General features: G+C 38.1%; 3 protein-coding genes across 3 annotated transcripts; all 3 read right to left on the reverse strand.

The window, feature by feature from the left end:
* Nucleotides 1–2,767: 2,767 nt before the first annotated feature.
* On the reverse strand, nucleotides 2,768–5,041 carry LOC126604938 (thaumatin-like protein 1). The gene is made up of 2 exons (XM_050272268.1): nucleotides 4,257–5,041; nucleotides 2,768–3,508 (listed from the first exon to the last, which is right to left on the reverse strand). Exons 1-2 carry the CDS (start codon nucleotides 5,009–5,011, stop codon nucleotides 3,376–3,378), a joined length of 888 nt encoding a protein of 295 aa, XP_050128225.1. The 5' UTR covers nucleotides 5,012–5,041; the 3' UTR covers nucleotides 2,768–3,375.
* A 4,838-nt stretch (nucleotides 5,042–9,879) lies between these two features.
* On the reverse strand, nucleotides 9,880–11,149 carry LOC126604940 (cold shock protein 1-like). Its single transcript, XM_050272270.1, has one exon. It carries the CDS (start codon nucleotides 10,993–10,995, stop codon nucleotides 10,210–10,212), a length of 786 nt encoding a protein of 261 aa, XP_050128227.1. The 5' UTR covers nucleotides 10,996–11,149; the 3' UTR covers nucleotides 9,880–10,209.
* Nucleotides 11,150–15,159: 4,010 nt separating this feature from the next.
* LOC126604941 (ferredoxin--NADP reductase, leaf isozyme, chloroplastic) lies at nucleotides 15,160–17,907 on the reverse strand. Its single transcript, XM_050272271.1, has 9 exons — nucleotides 17,667–17,907; nucleotides 17,288–17,525; nucleotides 16,953–17,086; nucleotides 16,664–16,742; nucleotides 16,398–16,489; nucleotides 16,215–16,292; nucleotides 15,962–16,024; nucleotides 15,637–15,871; nucleotides 15,160–15,399 (listed from the first exon to the last, which is right to left on the reverse strand). The coding sequence occupies exons 1-9, from the start codon at nucleotides 17,769–17,771 to the stop codon at nucleotides 15,332–15,334; spliced, it is 1,092 nt and encodes a 363-aa protein (XP_050128228.1). The 5' UTR covers nucleotides 17,772–17,907; the 3' UTR covers nucleotides 15,160–15,331.
* Nucleotides 17,908–19,350: the final 1,443 nt, after the last annotated feature.

The raw sequence follows: 19,350 nt of genomic DNA on the forward strand, positions 1-19,350 counted from the left end.
TATGGCTATTAGATATATTTCTCTTTTCTTTCTTCTTCTCATTCACTCATCTTTGCACAATTGAAGTGCTCTGTTTATAGAGCTACTTCAATGGAAAATTACAAAACATTACTATTTAGCTTATGAGTATATAGTATACACATGTGATACTTTACTATACACATTACTATACACATGTGGGCAAACATACCCATTATTTACAACAAAGACAACTTTTTTTCATGAGTAGCCTTCAACTTGTACAAAATAAGGAAGTTGTCATCCATTTCTTCTTTCAAAATACCTTTAATATAATGAATAGTCTTATCCAAATTAATCTTCTCTAACAAACGAGGCCTTAAGGGGCTAAACTAATACCCGCACAGCAAGGATAATTAATGAAAATGATAATGTAGGGCAAAAAGATAGTCTAATTGTTGATTATCTTGAGATTGTAAGAATAATTAACTTCAAAAGAATGAATGCTTCCTATGTAGTTGTTAGATGACTTATATGTGAAACCTTCCAACCCTAAATTATTTTCGATAATATATTGTAACGTATAGTTCAACACGCACAACAAGTTAACACAACCATCTTCTGTTTGCTGCTTCAGTCGAACAAGCATGCATACTAATTCGAGATGGTAACAAATAACGTTAGAAAACCATCAACTTTAGCAAACTTGTATGATTCATTGACAATTTAGGCATCACTCAGAGGTATTGGACTTAATTTTCCAGCCAAGCCCACTAAAATGTATGCTAAAAAGCCTATCACAGATTAAAACTTTGCCTTTCAATCACCTGTCCATAAATATAATTTGCTTTTCAAAGGCTAGTCGTCTATATATACTTTTTTTTTCTACTCACACACAGCCACCAGAATTTTCAAAGCACTAGGCAAAATTCTTGGTCAGAATGAAAGTGATTATATTGGATGACTAAAAGGAAAGGCTAAGAAAATCAAGTGCGAAACAATAACTTTTCTGTTGCTAAGTTCAGCATTACAACGCATAAACGCACATATGAAACGATAGATCCATGTTTTCAACAGAGATAAGATATATACTTTGCGTAAAGGCATAGCCAAACTTGAGTTTTCATGTTCTCACTGAGTAGTAGGAGAAAAAACTTTGTTGCGACTGAGAATATATTTCTATCATCTTATCTTACTTGTCATGTCATAATTTTTTAAATTTAGTATTTATTCCATGTGCAGGGCAATACTTCGATGAGTATTAGCTTCTTCCTTTCCAAAGTTGGAAGAAAAAGGAGTATGTGACTAATATATAGGGAACATTTGGATTTTTTGGTTTTCACTTCCTACTGGTGATAGAAGGCAAATACATAGCGAAACGAGGGATGAAGAAGAGTATATATATCCCACCATAATTCTTCACCCTCGCATTTCTTCCATACAAATTTTCCTCACATCTCAAGTGCGAAAAGTGAATATAAAACACTAAAAACGAAAACGTTATCAAATAGTCTCTTTGAATATGAATTTTTTTAATTTTCCTATAAATGGTTTGCGTTTGCATGAAAAAAATCCACGTTTAACTTGCCTTACAAATGTGTATGTGCATGAATGTCCTGCCGATACTCCTTCTAGGTCATATTTTTATCGCATCAGCGATGAAGTCAATGTGAACATTTTCTTTATTTGATCTCGAGTAAAGAATCTTTTGTAACTTGTTCAACACAAAACCATGATTATAATTAAGGTGACTAATTAAGATGTTTAGAATCTTAACTTAATTATTCAACACGTACACTATTAAGCTGTGATCTGGCTTGTTTGTCCTAGTTTGTGTTAAAAGTCTTTTTATCAGGGAAAAAAAGTTTAGGAAATTAGCTAGAAAGAGTATACAGCTTTACAGATTATATCCTGCAACTTTTGGAATTAAAGTTTTTAAGAAAAATAAATAAATAAATAAATGAATAGAAATTAGAAATCGAAAAGAGCATAGCCAAGTTGGATTAGGTTCGTGCATGTAGCGTTGTAATGTCTAGGTGTAAAAGCTACTTAATTGATCGAACCTTTTTATCTACAAGAAATTGTTGCAAAAGCAGTTTTTATCTACGCACTTTAGCTGTTTAAAGTATTAGAGGAGTTGACTGATACCACATTATTTATCAAATAACATCCTCTAGTTTATAGGGTTTTAAGGATATAATTTTGTTCGGTTGAAGGAGTGTTCTTATACAACTTGATGGTTCAACTTACCTTTGGAATCAACATTAGTTACACATATTTGATAGTTTGTTAATTAATTGTTAACATGCTCTTTGTTGATGACTGTTTAGGTCAACAAACAAAAACGTGAAATAAAACTATGACCATATTTTGTTCGGGCTTCCGTGATGCTGACCAAAACAGGCATCAACAAACAAAAGTGTGAAATAACACCATGATCAGATTTTGTTCGGGCTTCCGTGATGCTGACTAAAACAAGCATCAACAACTTCATCTTTTCATTTCTTTCATTTTTCATGCATGGATCTTACGCTTGGATAGTAGATGTGACAAATTAACCCATTGTTGTTAGTGAGTACTTGTTAAACACATTTAATTTAATATCGCCATCATATATAGAAGTGAGATTGCTAGTGTTGGTGATTGTGTAAAGTGAAATCAAACTAAATGAGTCTTAATAAGACCTATTAACAATCTATTGAGTTGATTTGTCACCTCTACGTGAAACTATCAAGCAAAAACAGGCATGATGCATGTTGCATCACAAAGCACAATTAATCTACTAATTAAATGCGTATAAAATGCTTCGTAACAAGAATGTAACAACAAATTAAGGCATATATATACATAGAGTCAACTTCTGATAAATCAATTTGGAAATCACATCAATGCCACGAGCAAAAGAAAAATAATAAGAATTAAAATACCAACTCGGATAACATATTTAAAAATTAAAAAAAAACATTAACCCATATTGTTGGATGTAGCAGCAAAAGAATTACTTTTCCAGCTACTAATTATATCTGCTTCTCTACTATATAATTATTTACATCACAATCTAAAATCCGAAAATCGACTTAAGAAAAAACAAATGGAAAACCCTTTGTGATTGTGGCAGCAAAAGCAACGCTCATGATTTGTCCTTTTATAATCAAACGACGTGGATCACATCATCACAGTGTGTACGTGTTTGTACGTATTACTAAAGTTGCACACATGGGACCATAGGCTTTGCTCGACGCCGTATAAACCCACATGCAAAGGTGTAACCCCCGATGGAATCGTGGGGCCCATTTCCTCCGGCGTCCGCTTCCAGAAAATGTCAAGGTGTTTGGGCCCACCACTTAATCTCGACAGTCGAACCGTTAGTTCGGATTTCCGATGAGATATTTTTAGTGTGAAATCTGCTACAGAGAATCAAAACAGCGGCGGCAACCGCCAAGCTGCCGCCATAACAGTGACGGCCATAACGAAGAAGTTGGGCATCGTATTACGTAAACTAGCTGAGACATCGACTGCACCAGGGACCTGCCCATTCGACGACTTCACACTGCAAAACCCACCGCCAAAAAATTCATTAAAAAATCAATACATTTTAAAAATAAATATAATAAAGATAATGTAATTAAATAATTAGCAAGTGTTGCATGTTGTGCCAATTACTTGCAATCATAAAAGCAAGGACGGTGCTTGTATTGATGCATGTCAATTATTAAAACAAAAACGTGACAGCCATATCTTAACATGTTTAGACCATCTCCAACCCACATCTCCAACCCTGGGCTAAAAGCCAAATTACCCCCCAAACACTCTCCAATCCATGCTAAAATTTTAGGCTAAATGCCAAATTCTATTTTTGGGCCAAATACCCCCCAGCTTTCCCCCGGCTAAATGCGAAATGTTTATCGGAATTTAAAATTTTTTAGATTAAAATGTTCATAAAATTAATTTACAATAATCTACATATTTTTTTTTTAAATTGATTTAAGAAAAAAATTTAGGCTAATTTCATTCTTTAATAATTCCGGGCGAAAATTTTAGGGTAGAAGAATTGGAGCAAAAAAGATGTTTCTGGGCTAAAAGCTAAATTTTCCGGGCTAAAAAATTTGGCTTTTAGCCCAAGGGTTGGAGATGGTCTTAGTTGACAGTTCAAAAATGGTGGAATCTCAACCCACCTTTTGAATTAAATCATAACATTTTCTCTAATATATGCATACAAACAATTTCATCAATTATTCAGACAAACAATCTCATTAAAATCCAAAAAAAAAGACAAAAAAATGGTGAAAAATGTTTACCTTGTTGAAGGAGTAGGGCAGAAAGTGATGATATAATTAGCCGAAGCACAGGTGAAGGTGCTGGTGCCGTCATCGTAAGCATAGCTGTAAGCTTTCGGGCATGCAGTCTTAAAAAACTGCGAGTAAGAACTCGGTTTGCATGTGTCCGGCGTAGCGTAGGCCCCACTACAGCAGTACTGAGGGTCCCCGAACGCCTCGCACGCGCTTTTACACGCCACGCCCTCGTCACTCGCTGTCACCTTCAGCTCCGAGGGGCACGCGGCGTTCAAGTCCACCACGCACCCGGTGGTCGTGCAGTTCCCTCCGGTCCCGCCCTCGGCCACCACCAACATGGGAAGATTATACCCGTCGACCAAACTCACGTCGTAGAAGTCCAGCCCGCCCGCGCCGTTCAACGTGAACTCCGCGAGAGTAGCAGGCGGCGCGGCTCCACCACCAGCACATTCGACTGCAGAAGATCCGCAGTCGGCTGTCACACAAGTGAACTTTCCGGTGGTTGAGTCCTGGGAGCAGAGCGTCCGCCCCCATAACCTACCCGACCACGAGGTGGGAACAGAAAACGTGTTAGACTCTCCAGGACCCAAAGCGAATCCAGTAGTGGGTAGCTGGTCCGTCCCTGCATTCGACAAAATGCCCGGCCATATGGTGTTGGTGCACTTGTTTGTGATCGTGAACGTCGCCGAGTAACCGACTCCAATGGATTGAAGGATACAGACAAGGAATAAGAAAGATGAAAAGGCTTGATGGGAAGCCATTGGAAGTGAATTCTTTTTTTTTTTTTTCGTTTGTACTATTTTGTTTCAGTTGGTCATGTGGGAGATGGGGTATTTATAGGGGGAACCGGATCCCCTCCTGAAGGTCGGCAACTGTGCTTTAGCGTCTCTATCTTTAGTGGCGGCAACTTGTGCATAGAACGCGTGATAATAAAAAGGTAAAACTACGAAGATTAAATTTATAGTAAAAGTTTTGAAAACTAAAAGATATGAAAGTTGATTGGTTTATTATTTAAATAGTTATAAACATATTTATTTTTATTGGTGACATATAATTTAATTAACAAATTTAATTTTTCTAACATTACTCGTTTAAAATGGTATATGAGAGAAGAAAGAGCTTTTCGAGGCCTGTAAGATCATTTTCATCCATTCTGGTCGATTTGAATTTAAACCACTTATTATGGTAGTTATTATTTACTCTTTATTTATTGTAATACTAACTATCATGGCAGTAATTATTTACAAAAATTTATTTAACTTTTTGGTATAATTCAATTACTTAATAATTATTAAACGGAATAGATTAACTTAGAATAGGTGACTATTATCATGTCACGTGTCATATTCAGCACGAGTAATATTATTCATATCATGTTTTTGTACTATATTTTTATACCACCTTAGGTGGCATTTGAGGTGGACATCTACATCATTTGAATTAATCAAAATTTTAAATTTAGTTCATTATTTAATAATTAAGAAAAACTAGTTAATTAAATTATGATTGTGGTATACGATGAGCATTTCTCCTTCCTTTCCTTGGGTTTTGCAAATTTTTCAAATGATGTGATTGTCTATATTAGATATTATCTAAGGTGGTATAGAAATGTGGTTTAAAAACATGTTATGAATAACATTACTCATTTATCACAATAACGTTTAGATTTTCTAATAGAATTTGGCGGGCAGCAATGTAGATTCGGCTTTGACTTTATTTTCGACGAAAGATTTCAATTTTGTAAGCACAAATAAAATAAGAATGTAGAAAACGAATAAAATGTAGAAAAATAAGAATACAAAAGACGTTGGTGTAGGAAGTAAAAAAATGAATTAGTATCTGTTGGGAAAAATTCAAGTAGGTGTTAAAAAGTGGAGAGATTTTTCAAAAAGTATCTCTCCGTTGAGATATCAACGTACACCGAAAAATCTCTCTAGAAAATGAGGCTCGAATTTGGTTTGGATTTGGATTTGGATTTGGGAGTGATAGGTAGGGGCCAGACTCATGAGCTTTCAGCATGTGAGTTGAAAATATCAGTCCAGTGACCAGTCAACGGAGGGAGCATATATTCAACTTACACGTGGACTTTTGGGACTATTGTGTCAGAAGCAACATGAGTCATGCATTATGGAGCTGCCACGTGCTTGATAAATCCTGACACCAGTCTTCCTCCCTGGGGATCAGGATCCTCTCCTGACTAAGGGTTAGAATCCTTCTGAATAAGCTCATTGGACCGTTGAAATTTTATCAAACGGTTACAATTATTACAATTTTTAAACAGGCCCTATGTTTGTAGTTATTGGATAAAATTTCAACAGCCCAATGGGCTTCCTCAAGAGGATCCTCACCCTTAGCTCAGGAGAGGATCTTGATCCCCTCCCTAAGTGTAGGCAACACGGTTACGTAATCGGAATCAGATATCAAAATCTTCATTTGTAAAACATGCGATGTATTTTTTTCAAGCTCGAATTAGGCTTGGCTTGGCCTTTATACGAGCTGAGTTCGAGCGAGCTTAAAAATTTTGAACCTAATACCAAGCTCAAACTGTTTCGAGCTATTTCCGATACCAAGTTGGTACGGTTGTTAAAAAAAATTCGCAATATCGTGGTAAAGTTTAGGCTTAAGAGCTGACTATCAAATATTTTTAATACGTTCTTATGCAGTAATCACTACTATACATATAAAAAGCATTAAGTTTATAGCAATATCTTACTTCTAAAATGTCTTGAAGCGTATACTAGGACTGGGAACAATGAACAAATCGGCAGTGCTTATGTTGTTTTATGGTTTTGGCTCCTTTGAGCGGCAACCATGAAGTTCTATTGGTACTTGGTTCCAAAAGAAAGAAGAAATCCCATCAAACTATATATTTACACTAATTGAGCAAGAGAACAAATTGATTGCAAAATCGTCATTGTTGAGATTTGAACCTAAAACCTCATACTCGTCATTTTCGAATAGCAGTAACGATTTTCTAATATTTAATTTTAGCGGGCAAGAGGTGGATTGGTCTTCAACAAATATAAAATATGTGGGTTACATGAGATCATAACTTAGAAAATGATATTCAACCTTAAATTTCAGTGACCCCGAGCTCGCAAACGTTGATTTCGCTACAAGCAAGCAACTTGACAACCAGCGGAGGCCAAGGTTTGGGTCAAAAACAGAAGGGTAAGTGTCCTCTGGAAACCTGAAGGGCCAGACCGACGGAGACCCAAACATTTACCAATTGCTGCAGCCCATGCTCTTTGGGTCACTTCAAAACACAATTTCAGGATAACCCATAAAGTGAAATTAGATGACAAGCATACATCTCCATCAGATTTGGAAACAAAATTCAGACTAGATGTTCACATTTAACTGTACCAGGAATTGTATTTAATTAATGGGAAGTGCTAGCGAGACTCGTCCAAAAAGTGATTCCGCCAAGACTCGCTTAGCCACGTAGCTTTTCAAAAACCCTCATTGAATTTTATCTGGCACCCAAATTCTAAACCAAAAAAAAAAAAAAAAAAAAAAAAGTTCAGTGTCATACCTTCGAGATGTAACGAACGGGTTTGGGCCGTTGCTATCGTGACTCGAATCAAAATCCTGGTTAAAGCACCTTCATGAGTCAAAATAGAAGAATATGATTTAAGACCATCTGAGATTTCCAAATGCTATCTCAGCTAGAAACTATCCCTATTCCCTACTCACTATCCATACAAAACAATGAGCAGGGATCGGTCGAGAAAGAAAAACAATTCACTTCTAGTCTTTAACGCATGTCCCAAGTTAACTAAAACTCTTAGGGGGCGTTTGTTTGCCCTCACTAAAGTGTACCGGACTGGACTGGACTGGACTAAGGGTTAGTCCAGTCCCATGTTTGTTCTTGACATGGGCTAAGTTTAATAAGACTAAGTCTCACTCGCCTGGACTAAATCAGGGACTAGCTGGTCTTAGTGAGACCCCTCAAAAACCATGGGACTAACTAAGACTGTCCCCTTTCTCCTCCTCGCCTTGCTCCTCGACCACTCACCCTCGAAAACCATTGGACTAGATGCTTTTCACAACCAATTTTCATATAAAATACCAAATTGAAGATGGGAGTGAGGGGATTACGATTCTACTTGAATCAAGGCCAAAAGGTGGTCGGAGGTGGCCGAAAAATGGCCTGGAAGTCTCGGGCGGTTTGGGTTTTATCGAATCCATGATAGATTTGAGCATGCAAAGCTCGGATCTGGGACCAGAGATGGGGAAGAGTTTGTTAGTGGTGCAAACCTCATCTAATCCGACAAGATTTAGTTGGAAAACTCGTCGAGAAACCTGCAACTCATCGAAAAAAATGGAGCCGTGAGGGTTCCATTCGACTAGCGTAGAGCTAGAGAGAAAGAGAGAAAGGGAGGAGAGAGAGAGATATACAGACTGAAATCGAGGAGGGAGGAGGGAGGAGGGAGGAGAGAGGTTGGAATCGAGAGGTTTAATCTGGGGAGGAAAAGATTGGAACGAAAAAGGGAGAAAAAAAGGAGAAAAAGAGGGACAAAATGGGACTGTAAAGGAGGAATAGAGGGATAAAAAAATAGGATAAAAATAAAATATTAATAATTATAGATTAAATAATATAATATTAGAGTTTGTTAATTATCCTACTTGTTAGTCACCAAACGCTTCACTAAGTTAGTCCAATTTAGTCTAGTCTAAACCAGTTCAACTTAGTCCCTGAGGCTAGTCCAGTTCGAGACAGTCCGGTACAACAAACGCACCCTTACAGCTACAAGGAAAGTTATACCATAACCTTAAAAATACGAGGTTATACATGAAGGAGACCAGACACGGGCAGAAAGGATCAATAATACATTTAACAGAAACGCCACTCTAATCTACATTTCAACATTTGAAGGGGTACACAAGCCACAACTGAAAGGGTTTGCAAGCGTGTCAGTTCCCATTAAAGCTTATGCTAGTTTGACAACTTACTCACGCTTCGCCTGGACGGCTTAAAAAGATTTTGCTGGGTAGAACCCAATAGACCCAGATGGGGGTGACAAGCTGCTTAAGTTTGCAGCGCTGCCCCCCACCATCACTTAAGCAACAGCAGCAACAACAGATGACAAGCTGCTCAAGTTCATTAAATCACATGTATATAAACAGAATACCTATGCATACTCATGAACATAAGGATCATGATCAGCTCTTCGCTCCCGAATGCATCAACTGCAACGATCACAAATCCTATCCCTTATTAACTAGTAACAAAAATGCAAGTGGTTCATCTCTTTTTCTCCAAATGTTGGAAACACCTAATCTCTCAACAGCAACAAGATGTAACAAATAGCAAAGTTAAACAGGATTCCGGTACACAATGCAATATCAAGTTATCAACAACAATGCGAAAACAAACAAGACGATAATCAGCTCTATCGCCTAAAGTTAGAGATAATTGAAGACATTTAATTCAACTTCTGCCAAACCGAAAATAACACAACATAGTCAAGCCACCACACCAATACATTGGAGATACCATAAATTCACAGTTGAAAACAAAATCAAGGGCATGCCACAACATTTGAAAATGTCTAATTCAATTTCCAATGAAAAGAACATCATCAAACCACACACATTGTTCAATTATCGAAAGTAGAGACCAAAGTTAACACTTGAAATAAAAGGCTTTCAATTTAATAGCTCCGAGCGTCACCGATAACATGACAAGAAGGATTAATATGAAAAAGGCACCTAGTTCTCTAGCCGAACCGCCACATATATGCATGTGAAAGGGGAAAACTTGTTCGCCAAACAACGGCACTTACCATCGATCAGAAAAATTAAATCCCTTTAGCAAAAACCATCATATGTATATCCCACCAAAACGCAAAATTAAGAGACCCAAATACTAAAAAGACTAATGATTTAGCAACAAAAAGATCAAAGATTCTTGAAGAGAATATTTACTATTACTCTCTCTCCTCTTTTATTTCCTTCAAGCGTTGGGATTAGGAGGATTAGCACACTCCTTAGCAAAATGCCCTGCTTCCCCACAGTTATAACAACCTGATCCAGAGCTCAATCCATATCGTCCGCCTCCACGAGCACTGCTATCGCCGCCGCCGCTGCTGCAATCCCTCGCCATGTGGCCATATGCCCCACAGCTATAGCAAGCACCAGAACCAGCACCAGCGCCGCCGCCTCCACCAGTAGCACAGTCCCTCGCCATATGCCCAAATGCACCACACTTGTAGCAGCCGCCGCCGCCGCCACCTCCACCACCACCGCTAGTCCCATTAGGGCAGACCCTTGCCACGTGGCCATACCCACCACAAGTAAAACAGCCACCACCACCGGCTCCGCCCCCTCCACTGCCCTGACGGCAATCTCTAGCCATGTGCCCAGGCTCGCCGCAACTATAACACCCATCGCCACCGGCACCGCCTCCATTCCTCCTATCACCGCCTCTCCATCCACCTCCAAATCCAAAACCGCCACCACCGCCACCGCGGCCCCCAGAGCGACCGAAGGTCTCCTTCTTGTTACCGACCAACGGCGCGCCGTTAGGTCCTGTCACATCGACGGCTTTGGTCTTGCCGTCGTCGCCGAAGTCGATAAAGAACTCGACGGTCTCGCCCTCCGCGACGGTGCGGAAACCGTCGGATCTTATCGAGGACTGGTGGACGAAGAGGTCCTCGCCTCCGTCGTCGGGGGTGATGAAGCCGTAGCCCTTGACGTCGTTGAACCACCGCACCTTCCCGGTCGATCTCTCCTCCGCCATGGTTAAAGGTTAAAATTCTGATATGGATTTACGCGAGGGTTTGAAAGCGATATACAGAGAGAGAGAGTGACTGTGATTATACAGAGGAGAGAGAGAGGGGGAGAGAGAGTTGCAGTGAAGGCAACGGCAAATCTAAGGATGAATAGTAAAAGTATTTTATTAGTTTGTATTTATATAAAATGAAAACCCTAATCCGTGTCAGGCCCGTTTCTTAATCCCCCTTGGGCTTCTTTTACTTTTTTAAGCTTTTTAGGCCATCTCCAAGATTTTTTAAGATATTAATATTTTAATGAACAGTATAGGATCATATTTGCCTCCGTCTCCAACCGAGGGCCAGAGGGCTCGTTTTAGCCCTTTCACAAAAAACCGTCTCCAACCGAGGGCCAAACATAATTTATTATTTAAAAACTACAACTTTAATTCATATTGTTTAATGTTTTTTCATGTTACTTAATTTAATTTAATGTTGTAAATTTAAAAAAAAAAATATGAAACAAATTTTGAGGAATAGAAGTTATAGGAAAAAAATGGAATTTAAAAAAAATATGAAACAAATTTTGTGAAATAAAAGTTATAGGAAAAAAATGGAATTTAAAAAAAAATATGAAATAAATTTTGTGAAATAGAAGTTATAGGAAAAAAATGGAATTTAAAAAAAATATGAAACAAATTTTGTGAAATAGAGGTTATAGGAAAAAAATGGAATTTAAAAAAAATATGAAATAAATTTTGTGAAATAGAAGTTATAGGAAAAAATAGAAGTTATATGATAAATTTTGTAAATAAAAAATAATAATAAAACTGTAAAAAAAATTGTGAAATAGCCGCTGTATTCAAATTTTTTCAAACTATATGTGTCGGTTAATACTAATTAATAGATATCCCAGTAGCCGTTAGCTTTAATTCATTATATTCTATACTATTCTTGTCGGTTTTAACCGATAGGAAATCCAACACTTAAAAAAAAAAACTCGCCAACTCTCCAGCCTTCTAGCCCTCTACGATTCCATAGGGCCCTCCCAGATTCCAGAGACCTCTGGCCTAGCCCTCGGTTAGAGACGGTTTTTGAGCTACTTTCGGCCCTCTGGCCCTCTGGACCCTTCGGTTGGAGATGGTCTTAGGTGCTTGGATCTGCTGCTCCTCCATGTACTACAACAATCCTTTAACCTCTAAAATTAATCTTGTCCTGTAAAATATTCTTTTTGTCGCAGTCATATTAGATTAGGAATGTGATTGTGTAAATCATAGTATATCTAGGGATATCTCTTATATCCCTATTAGGAATTGATTACCTATTAAGAGTTGTAATCCTAAAAGGGTAAAGAATTAACCTTCCCTACTACTATAAATAAGGTACCATTTGGTACGCAGACATTACGGAACGGGATGAGACAGGACAGGACGGGACGGAACAGTGGTTCCATGTTATGTTTGGTATGCGTAGAACAGAATGGGAAAGTTGTTTCGTTCTACATTTGGTGTGCAGGACGAAGAACGGAACCAAAAGATTAAAATGACTACAAATTACAAAGAAATCGAAACAAGCAAATCATAAAAGAATACAAAGAAATCGAAGCACTACAAAATACAAAGAAATTTAGCAGAATTAAGAACTGGGTGTCAATGAAATCGAAATAAGCAAATCAGAAAAGAATAATAATGCCACTTCAAATTTACATCAAAATTAATTAAAGGACCTCTTGGAAGCAATTTTTTTATTTTCAGTTGCAGATGCAGTATTGGGCAGATCGAAGCACTACAAAATACAAAGAAAGAGAGACCGAGAGGCTACACAATCACAATCAGATCGAACCTAGAACGGAGATGTAGAGCTGAAGTTCACAGAGAGGCTACATGAAAAAGGATGAGGAGGAAGGTTGAGAAGAGGAGATGCAAAGCTGAAGAAGTTCACAGCGGCAGAGAAGAGAAGATGATAGTTAGGGTTTGTTGTAAGATTTAGATGGTTAAATATTGAAAAAGACAAGGGGTATTTTTGTCTTAAAATGTTATAAATTTGTGTTCCATGGAGGTGGAACAAGTCGTTCTGGGGGGGGAGGCGGAACGAAAAATCATCCAAAACTTGTTCCGTGGAACAGCGCGTTCTACCTGTTTTAGGCGCACCGTCCCACGTACCAAACGGACCTTAAAGGCACAATGGGGTGGAATAGAACACACCTCACAATTACACATCTCTCTCTTTCTCTCTACTCTTGCTGCACCCCTCTCTCTAAGGCCTCCATAATTGTTCAGTAAATTATGCCTACAACACGTTATCAGCACGTTCTTGACACTATGCTAAAAAGAGTTTATTCTTCAATCAGGGGAGTATTACGTTTTAATCATTCTTTTTATAATTAATTAATTATTTTATTGAATTGATATACATGCTATTGATTCAATTTAATTTTTCTATGTTGAATGCGATACAACACATTGGAGATGCAATTCCGGCTTTCTGAGAATGATCTTCTACAAATTCAAAGGTTTTTGTTGTTTTCAGCCTACAACATCTTCAAAACATTTCACTTTCATACCTCAAGTACTATTTTATTTCAATATAATACATCCGTTACATTTTCTATTCATTGATCCGTTAATAGCTGATATGGCTGCCAATTTTGTGCCACGTGGCAATTTTTTTTAATTCATTTAAAATATTATAATAATTTACCTTAATAATTTTTTTTTTTAAACACCATCTTCTTCCCCGAGCCCTTCCCCTTCCCTTCAAACCAAACACCCCATCCCCACCTCCCTCGCAACCCCTAAACAACCTTCCCTCCTTTCTTTCTCCACGGCTGACGCCCCCGCAACCCCTCCCCACGCCATCGCGAACCCTGCAACCCCCTTACCCCACCTCCCTTCCCACCCCCAGAAAACCCTTCGCTCATTCATTTCTCCCAACAAAACCATCACACACCACCATTTTTCGATTCCCGAAACCTTGAGCCTCTATCAATGGCGATTGCATCTCCATCCCCTTTTACCTTCTCCGCCTCCTTTTGCCACACCCGTACTAAGTCTCCCCCCACCTTCACTTGCATCCCTTCCATTTTCTTTCCTTACCAGAGGCTTGGTCTCGCCGGACAACAACAACCTCTAGTATGAGCTCTTCCACGACTTCTCGCAGCAGCGTCGTCGGAGAGGATCGTCGGTGTTCGTCACGCTGCCTGTGGATTATGTGGGATCACGGGGTGCGGTCCAGAGGCCCAAGGTCATGGTTTAATCGTTGAAGAGGGAGGTGGGGGTGGGGTGGGTTTTTGGATGGGAGGGGAGGTGAAGAGAGTGAGAGGGGAAGGAGGTGGTCGGGGGTAATGGGTCTTTGGGTTTTCATTTTTTTTTAATTGGGTAAATTATTATAATATTTTAAATGAATAAAAAATTATTTTTTTGTCACGTGACACAAATTTGGCAGCCATGTTAGCTCTTAACAGATCAATGGATGAAAAATGTAACGGATGTATTATATTGAAATAAAATAGTACTTGAGATATGAAAGTGAAATGTTTTAAAAATGTTGTATGAGGTTACAATAGACCCCAAACTTGAGGTAGTAAAGTGTAATTTACCCAATTATTTTTCTTGTTATTTAGTCCATTTTGTATTCCCTTCTGAGATCTATCATTGGCGGCAAACATCTTTTGTTGGAACATGAATGAATTTCTTTTCCCAAAAAAGGGAATGGAATTTAGATTTTATTTTTTGACAAACGATAGTGTTAGTAAGTTAAATTGGTAAATGTTAGAGAAAGAGGATTGTGTTGTCAAATGATAAAACAAGGTGTAATCAAATGGTCATTGGTGTGAGTCTTTCTAGCCATTATCAAATGTCAAGAGGACAAAGGGAAAAGGGCTCTGATCACCTCTTTTGAAAGGCACTACTATATTTTGGTTTTATCCGGCCTCACATGGTCCCACTTGTTACGAGAATTATCTTAATTAGGCAGCTTTACGAAACATCTTCAAAGGAAGACATCAACAATGTAATGAATTTAAAGCAATGATAGAAAAACCAAGTTTGGAGAAATAAAGCAATGACAAATCTCCTAAAAGTTGCTAACTCCCTATTTCCCTCTTTTTTTACTATTTTATTTTTGTAAACAATTGAATAAAAAAAACTTACGACATATTTACTTACTTAAAATAAGAACATAAATGTCAAATCTTGACTGAGAAGATAATTTGATTTTCTTCTTTTAAATCAAAAGTGTAAATTTCCACCTTGAGAAATAAAATTCTTGTGGCCATTTATAATAGTATGACAATGGAGTAAAAAATTGCTGAAGGGAAAAAATGCAAAGACCTTTACCTATCTACGTACATAGCATGACAAGAAATTAGTAGACTTCCACATTCCATTGCTCTGCTTTCTTCAACTGCTTCTTGTAGTCTATCCAGTCAATGCCTGCAAAAGTTTATCAAACACAAAACATTAGTCTTTGGCCATCAAAATCTTGTCAAGATTTCAGAGAGACGGACTGATAACTACCACCTATTAGAACAATAGGTGTCAGTTTCATCGCAAAGGCTTCTGTGCAATTAGTATTAGAACTGTTCGTTATGTAGTAGACTTTGTTTCGCCAATTTTCCGACGTGAGATTTTACATTTTTTCGACAAATGTGGTGCAATCTATGATCTTACCGTCTTTCGCGGCCAACGACACCATGATGTCATCAATACCCTTCTCCATTCCCTTGAGACCACACATGTAAACGTAGGTGTTGTCTTTCTTGAGTAACTCCCATAGCTCTTCTGCATACTGAGCCATTCTGGTTTGGATGTACATCTTCTCTCCCTTCTCGTTGGTTTGCTCTCTGCTGACGGCAAAGTCAAGCCTGAAGTTATCGGGGGCCTTCTCCTTCATCTTCTCGAATTCCTGTTTTACACAATCATTTCTCACTGAGTCAAGTTTTCGGTGAATTGCAAAGGATTGACTGAGAATTAAGAAACTCTTGACATGTCTTACCTCCTTGTAGAGCAATGAGCTACTTGTAGGAACACCCAAGAAGAGCCATGCCAAACCGTTGAACTACACCGTCATGTCAAAATTTGATCGTTTGTTAGACACAGGGCCAATCAAAGAACGAATGAGGATTCACCGATCGGATATGCACTTGAGGAAATTGTGTTGTGTGTTAATTTCATGTATGCTGCGTGCCGAGTGTTCTTCTATGTCAGGAAACTTTCTGAAGGTAAAATCAACAAGTACTGATGCTTACCTTGTAGTCTTCATGCTTCTCGAAAAACATTTTCCACAAGAATGATCGAAAAGGAGCGATTCCAGTTCCAGTTCCAAGCTGCATTAGTAAAGACATGTCAGAAAACCGGAACTATTCATGCGGGATTAAACATTTGAGTGTCCTGTTTTCTTCCTAAATACATAACCTGACAAGTATTTATACCATGATGATGGTTGCATTAGGATCCTTTGGCATAAGCATTTCTTTCCCAACTGGTCCGGTGATCGTGACGTCACTCCCAGGCTTCAAGTCACCTGAAACAGAGAAAATTTATACCATGATGCACCAGCCGGCCTATTCAAACTAGAATTCGAACTACTACAACAAACAAATCGTTTCCCAATAGAAGCCGAACACAGCCTATGTTTATTCTTAATCGAATTGCCTCATGAAATAATTTAAACGGAACTAGGGATATATGTGCTTACACAAAAAGTTCGAACACACTCCCTTAACAATTTCGCCTGCGTCATTGGTGTACACAAGACGTTTCACACACAGAGAAACCTGGATGGAGGCAATCAGATTCAGACAAAACCACCATCAAATTTGAAGCAAAGATCGAAAATTTTGGATCAGTAAAACGTGTTTATTAATAGCCTAAAGCGGCAATACTGCATGTCAAAAATGCCAGCAGATTCACACCAATTTGTTAAATAACATTGAGCATAAAAGCCAATTGATTCTACATTTAATTGGAAAAGTGTAAAAATTCACAGTTTTGGAGTCTCCAAAGTCACCAAGGGCACTGCTGGCGATTGAGTACAACCTCAGCTTGTGAGGCTTCCCATTTTTGTCAATACCGTCTGGAATAACTCCAATGGACTGCCCTTCTCTGTAGGGCACCTCTCCTACAAGCAAATAGAACCATATTACGCATTTTTTCTCTGTACGGAAAACAAACTACGAAATACGCACAGATAGAACCGGTTATAAACACTTTTAAGCAAACATAAAACTAAGATACACTAAACATACAACAAGCGGTATATAAAAATTTATAACCGGTTCTATGTATGCATATTTCCTAAAGAATTTAGACTCGAACATACCTTCAGTGCTAAAGACCATGTGCCAGGTCTCACCAGGTGCATCATCAGCAGTGATCTTAGTGTTGAGAAGGACTCTACCAGTGTAGGGATTCTTGGGCTTGAATTTGTTGACAACAACCCCTTCTTCTTGCTTCTTGGATTCCTTCACAACCTTGGCAGGTGGAGCAGGCTCGGTGGTGGTCACCTGGGCTCTGATCAAGGCCACTCTCCCACCAGCATTGTTGTTGTACAAAGGAACCTGAAGAAACAAACAACCCCCCATGTCACAAAACTTTGTTTCGTACAAGACGATATTCTACACTAATTTCATCTAAGCTACAGGAAGCGGAACCCAAACTTGGTCCCAAGTGATTAATTTACCAGGGCTAGGAATTTGTACCTTTTTTAGGGTGATTCTGTCAGGTGAGATTATGGAGGTCCTGGTGGGGAGGGCGGAGGACTTGGAGGAGGGGAAGGAGACAGCAGCAGTTACAGCTGCAGCCATGGCTGTGGAGTTAAAATGCTGAGGAGGAACAGGGAGAAGAAATAAAAGAGAAGCAAAAGTTCGATGTTTTATGAGAGAATTGTGTGAAATGTGGGATCTTTTTGGTGGGTTTTGGATTAAAGATAGGTGGTAGAGATTTGAGGGCAATGCAGTGGCAGATGTAAGGATAAGTCTTTTGTGTAATGTATGACTGTCACCCAAACTTTGATTTTTTGATTCACAAACAGTGCACTACCCAACCTTTGTTGTATTTAGTATAGACTGAGACCCCTCTCAAAAGATGGTAGTGACTTTTGGTCACATACTATACAAGTGTATTGCTACACAACATAACTACCTTGTACCATTGTTCTAAACCTCCCGCCTAATGGCACATCGGTGCTAGGTGGTTGGCTACCGTCTTGGTTAATTCTTAGAAATTTGAAATTTAAGAAAGGGTGTCTAGACCTGCCTAGGCGCTCACCTAGACCCCCCCTAAGTCACAACTCTCACTTAGACAGAAAATAGATAATTTTCATTTGCATTTTTTTTTTCAATAAATTGAAATAGACTTGTTCAATACTTAGATGGACACTCATTATATTTTTTTTAACAAACGATATTAATTACACAAAGGGGTAGGGGGCGGGCTAAGGCCATCTCCAACCGAAGGGTCCAGAGGGCCAGAAGGTTCTGGAATCTGGGAGGGCTCCACGGAATTTCAAAGGGCCAAAGGGCCAAATGGCTGACTATTTTTTTTTTTATATAGTTTCCTTATTGCTGTCGGTTATAACCGACAGTAATAGGTATTCATAGGCAAATTTTTTTTTATTTACTATTAGTGTCGGTTATAACTGACACTAATAGTTTGATTTTTTTTAATATAACGGCTAGCTAGTCAGCTAGCCGTTGGGTTTCATTTGATTTTTTATTTACAAAATTTTTCATATAACTTCTATTTTTTCTATTTTTTCCTATAACTTCTATTTCACAAAATTTATTTCATATTTTTTTTAAATTCCATTTTTTTCCTATAACTTCTATTTCATAAAATTTGTTTCATATTTTTTTAAAATTCCATTTTTTTCCTATAACTTCTATTTCACAAAACTTGTTTCATATATTTTTTTAAATTCCATTTTTTTCTATAACTTCTATTTCACAAAATTTGTTTCATATTTTTTTTAATTTCTATTTTTTTTTCCTATAACTTCTATTTCACAAACTTGTTTCATATTTTTTTTTAAATTCCATTTTTTTCTATAACTTATATTTCACAAAATTTGTTTCATATATTTTTTTAAATTCTATTTTTTCCCTATAACTTCCTAAGCCATTGTATGTGACGTCATGCTGATGTCACTTAGCCGTTGGATTTGAATTTAAGTTGTAGTTTTTAAAAAATAAATTATGTTTGACCCTATGGCCCTTTGGCCCTCGGTTGGAGACGGTTTTTTGTGAAAAGGCTAAAACGAGCCCTCTGGCCCTCTGGCCCTCGGTTGGAGACGGAGGCAAATATGACACTGTACTGTTCATTAAAATATTAATATCTTGAAGAATCTTGGAGGGCTAGAGGGCTAAAACGAGCCATCTGGCCAGC

Source organism: Malus sylvestris, chromosome 15, assembly GCF_916048215.2.
Source record: "Malus sylvestris chromosome 15, drMalSylv7.2, whole genome shotgun sequence".
In the NCBI taxonomy this organism is placed as follows: domain Eukaryota; kingdom Viridiplantae; phylum Streptophyta; class Magnoliopsida; order Rosales; family Rosaceae; genus Malus; species Malus sylvestris.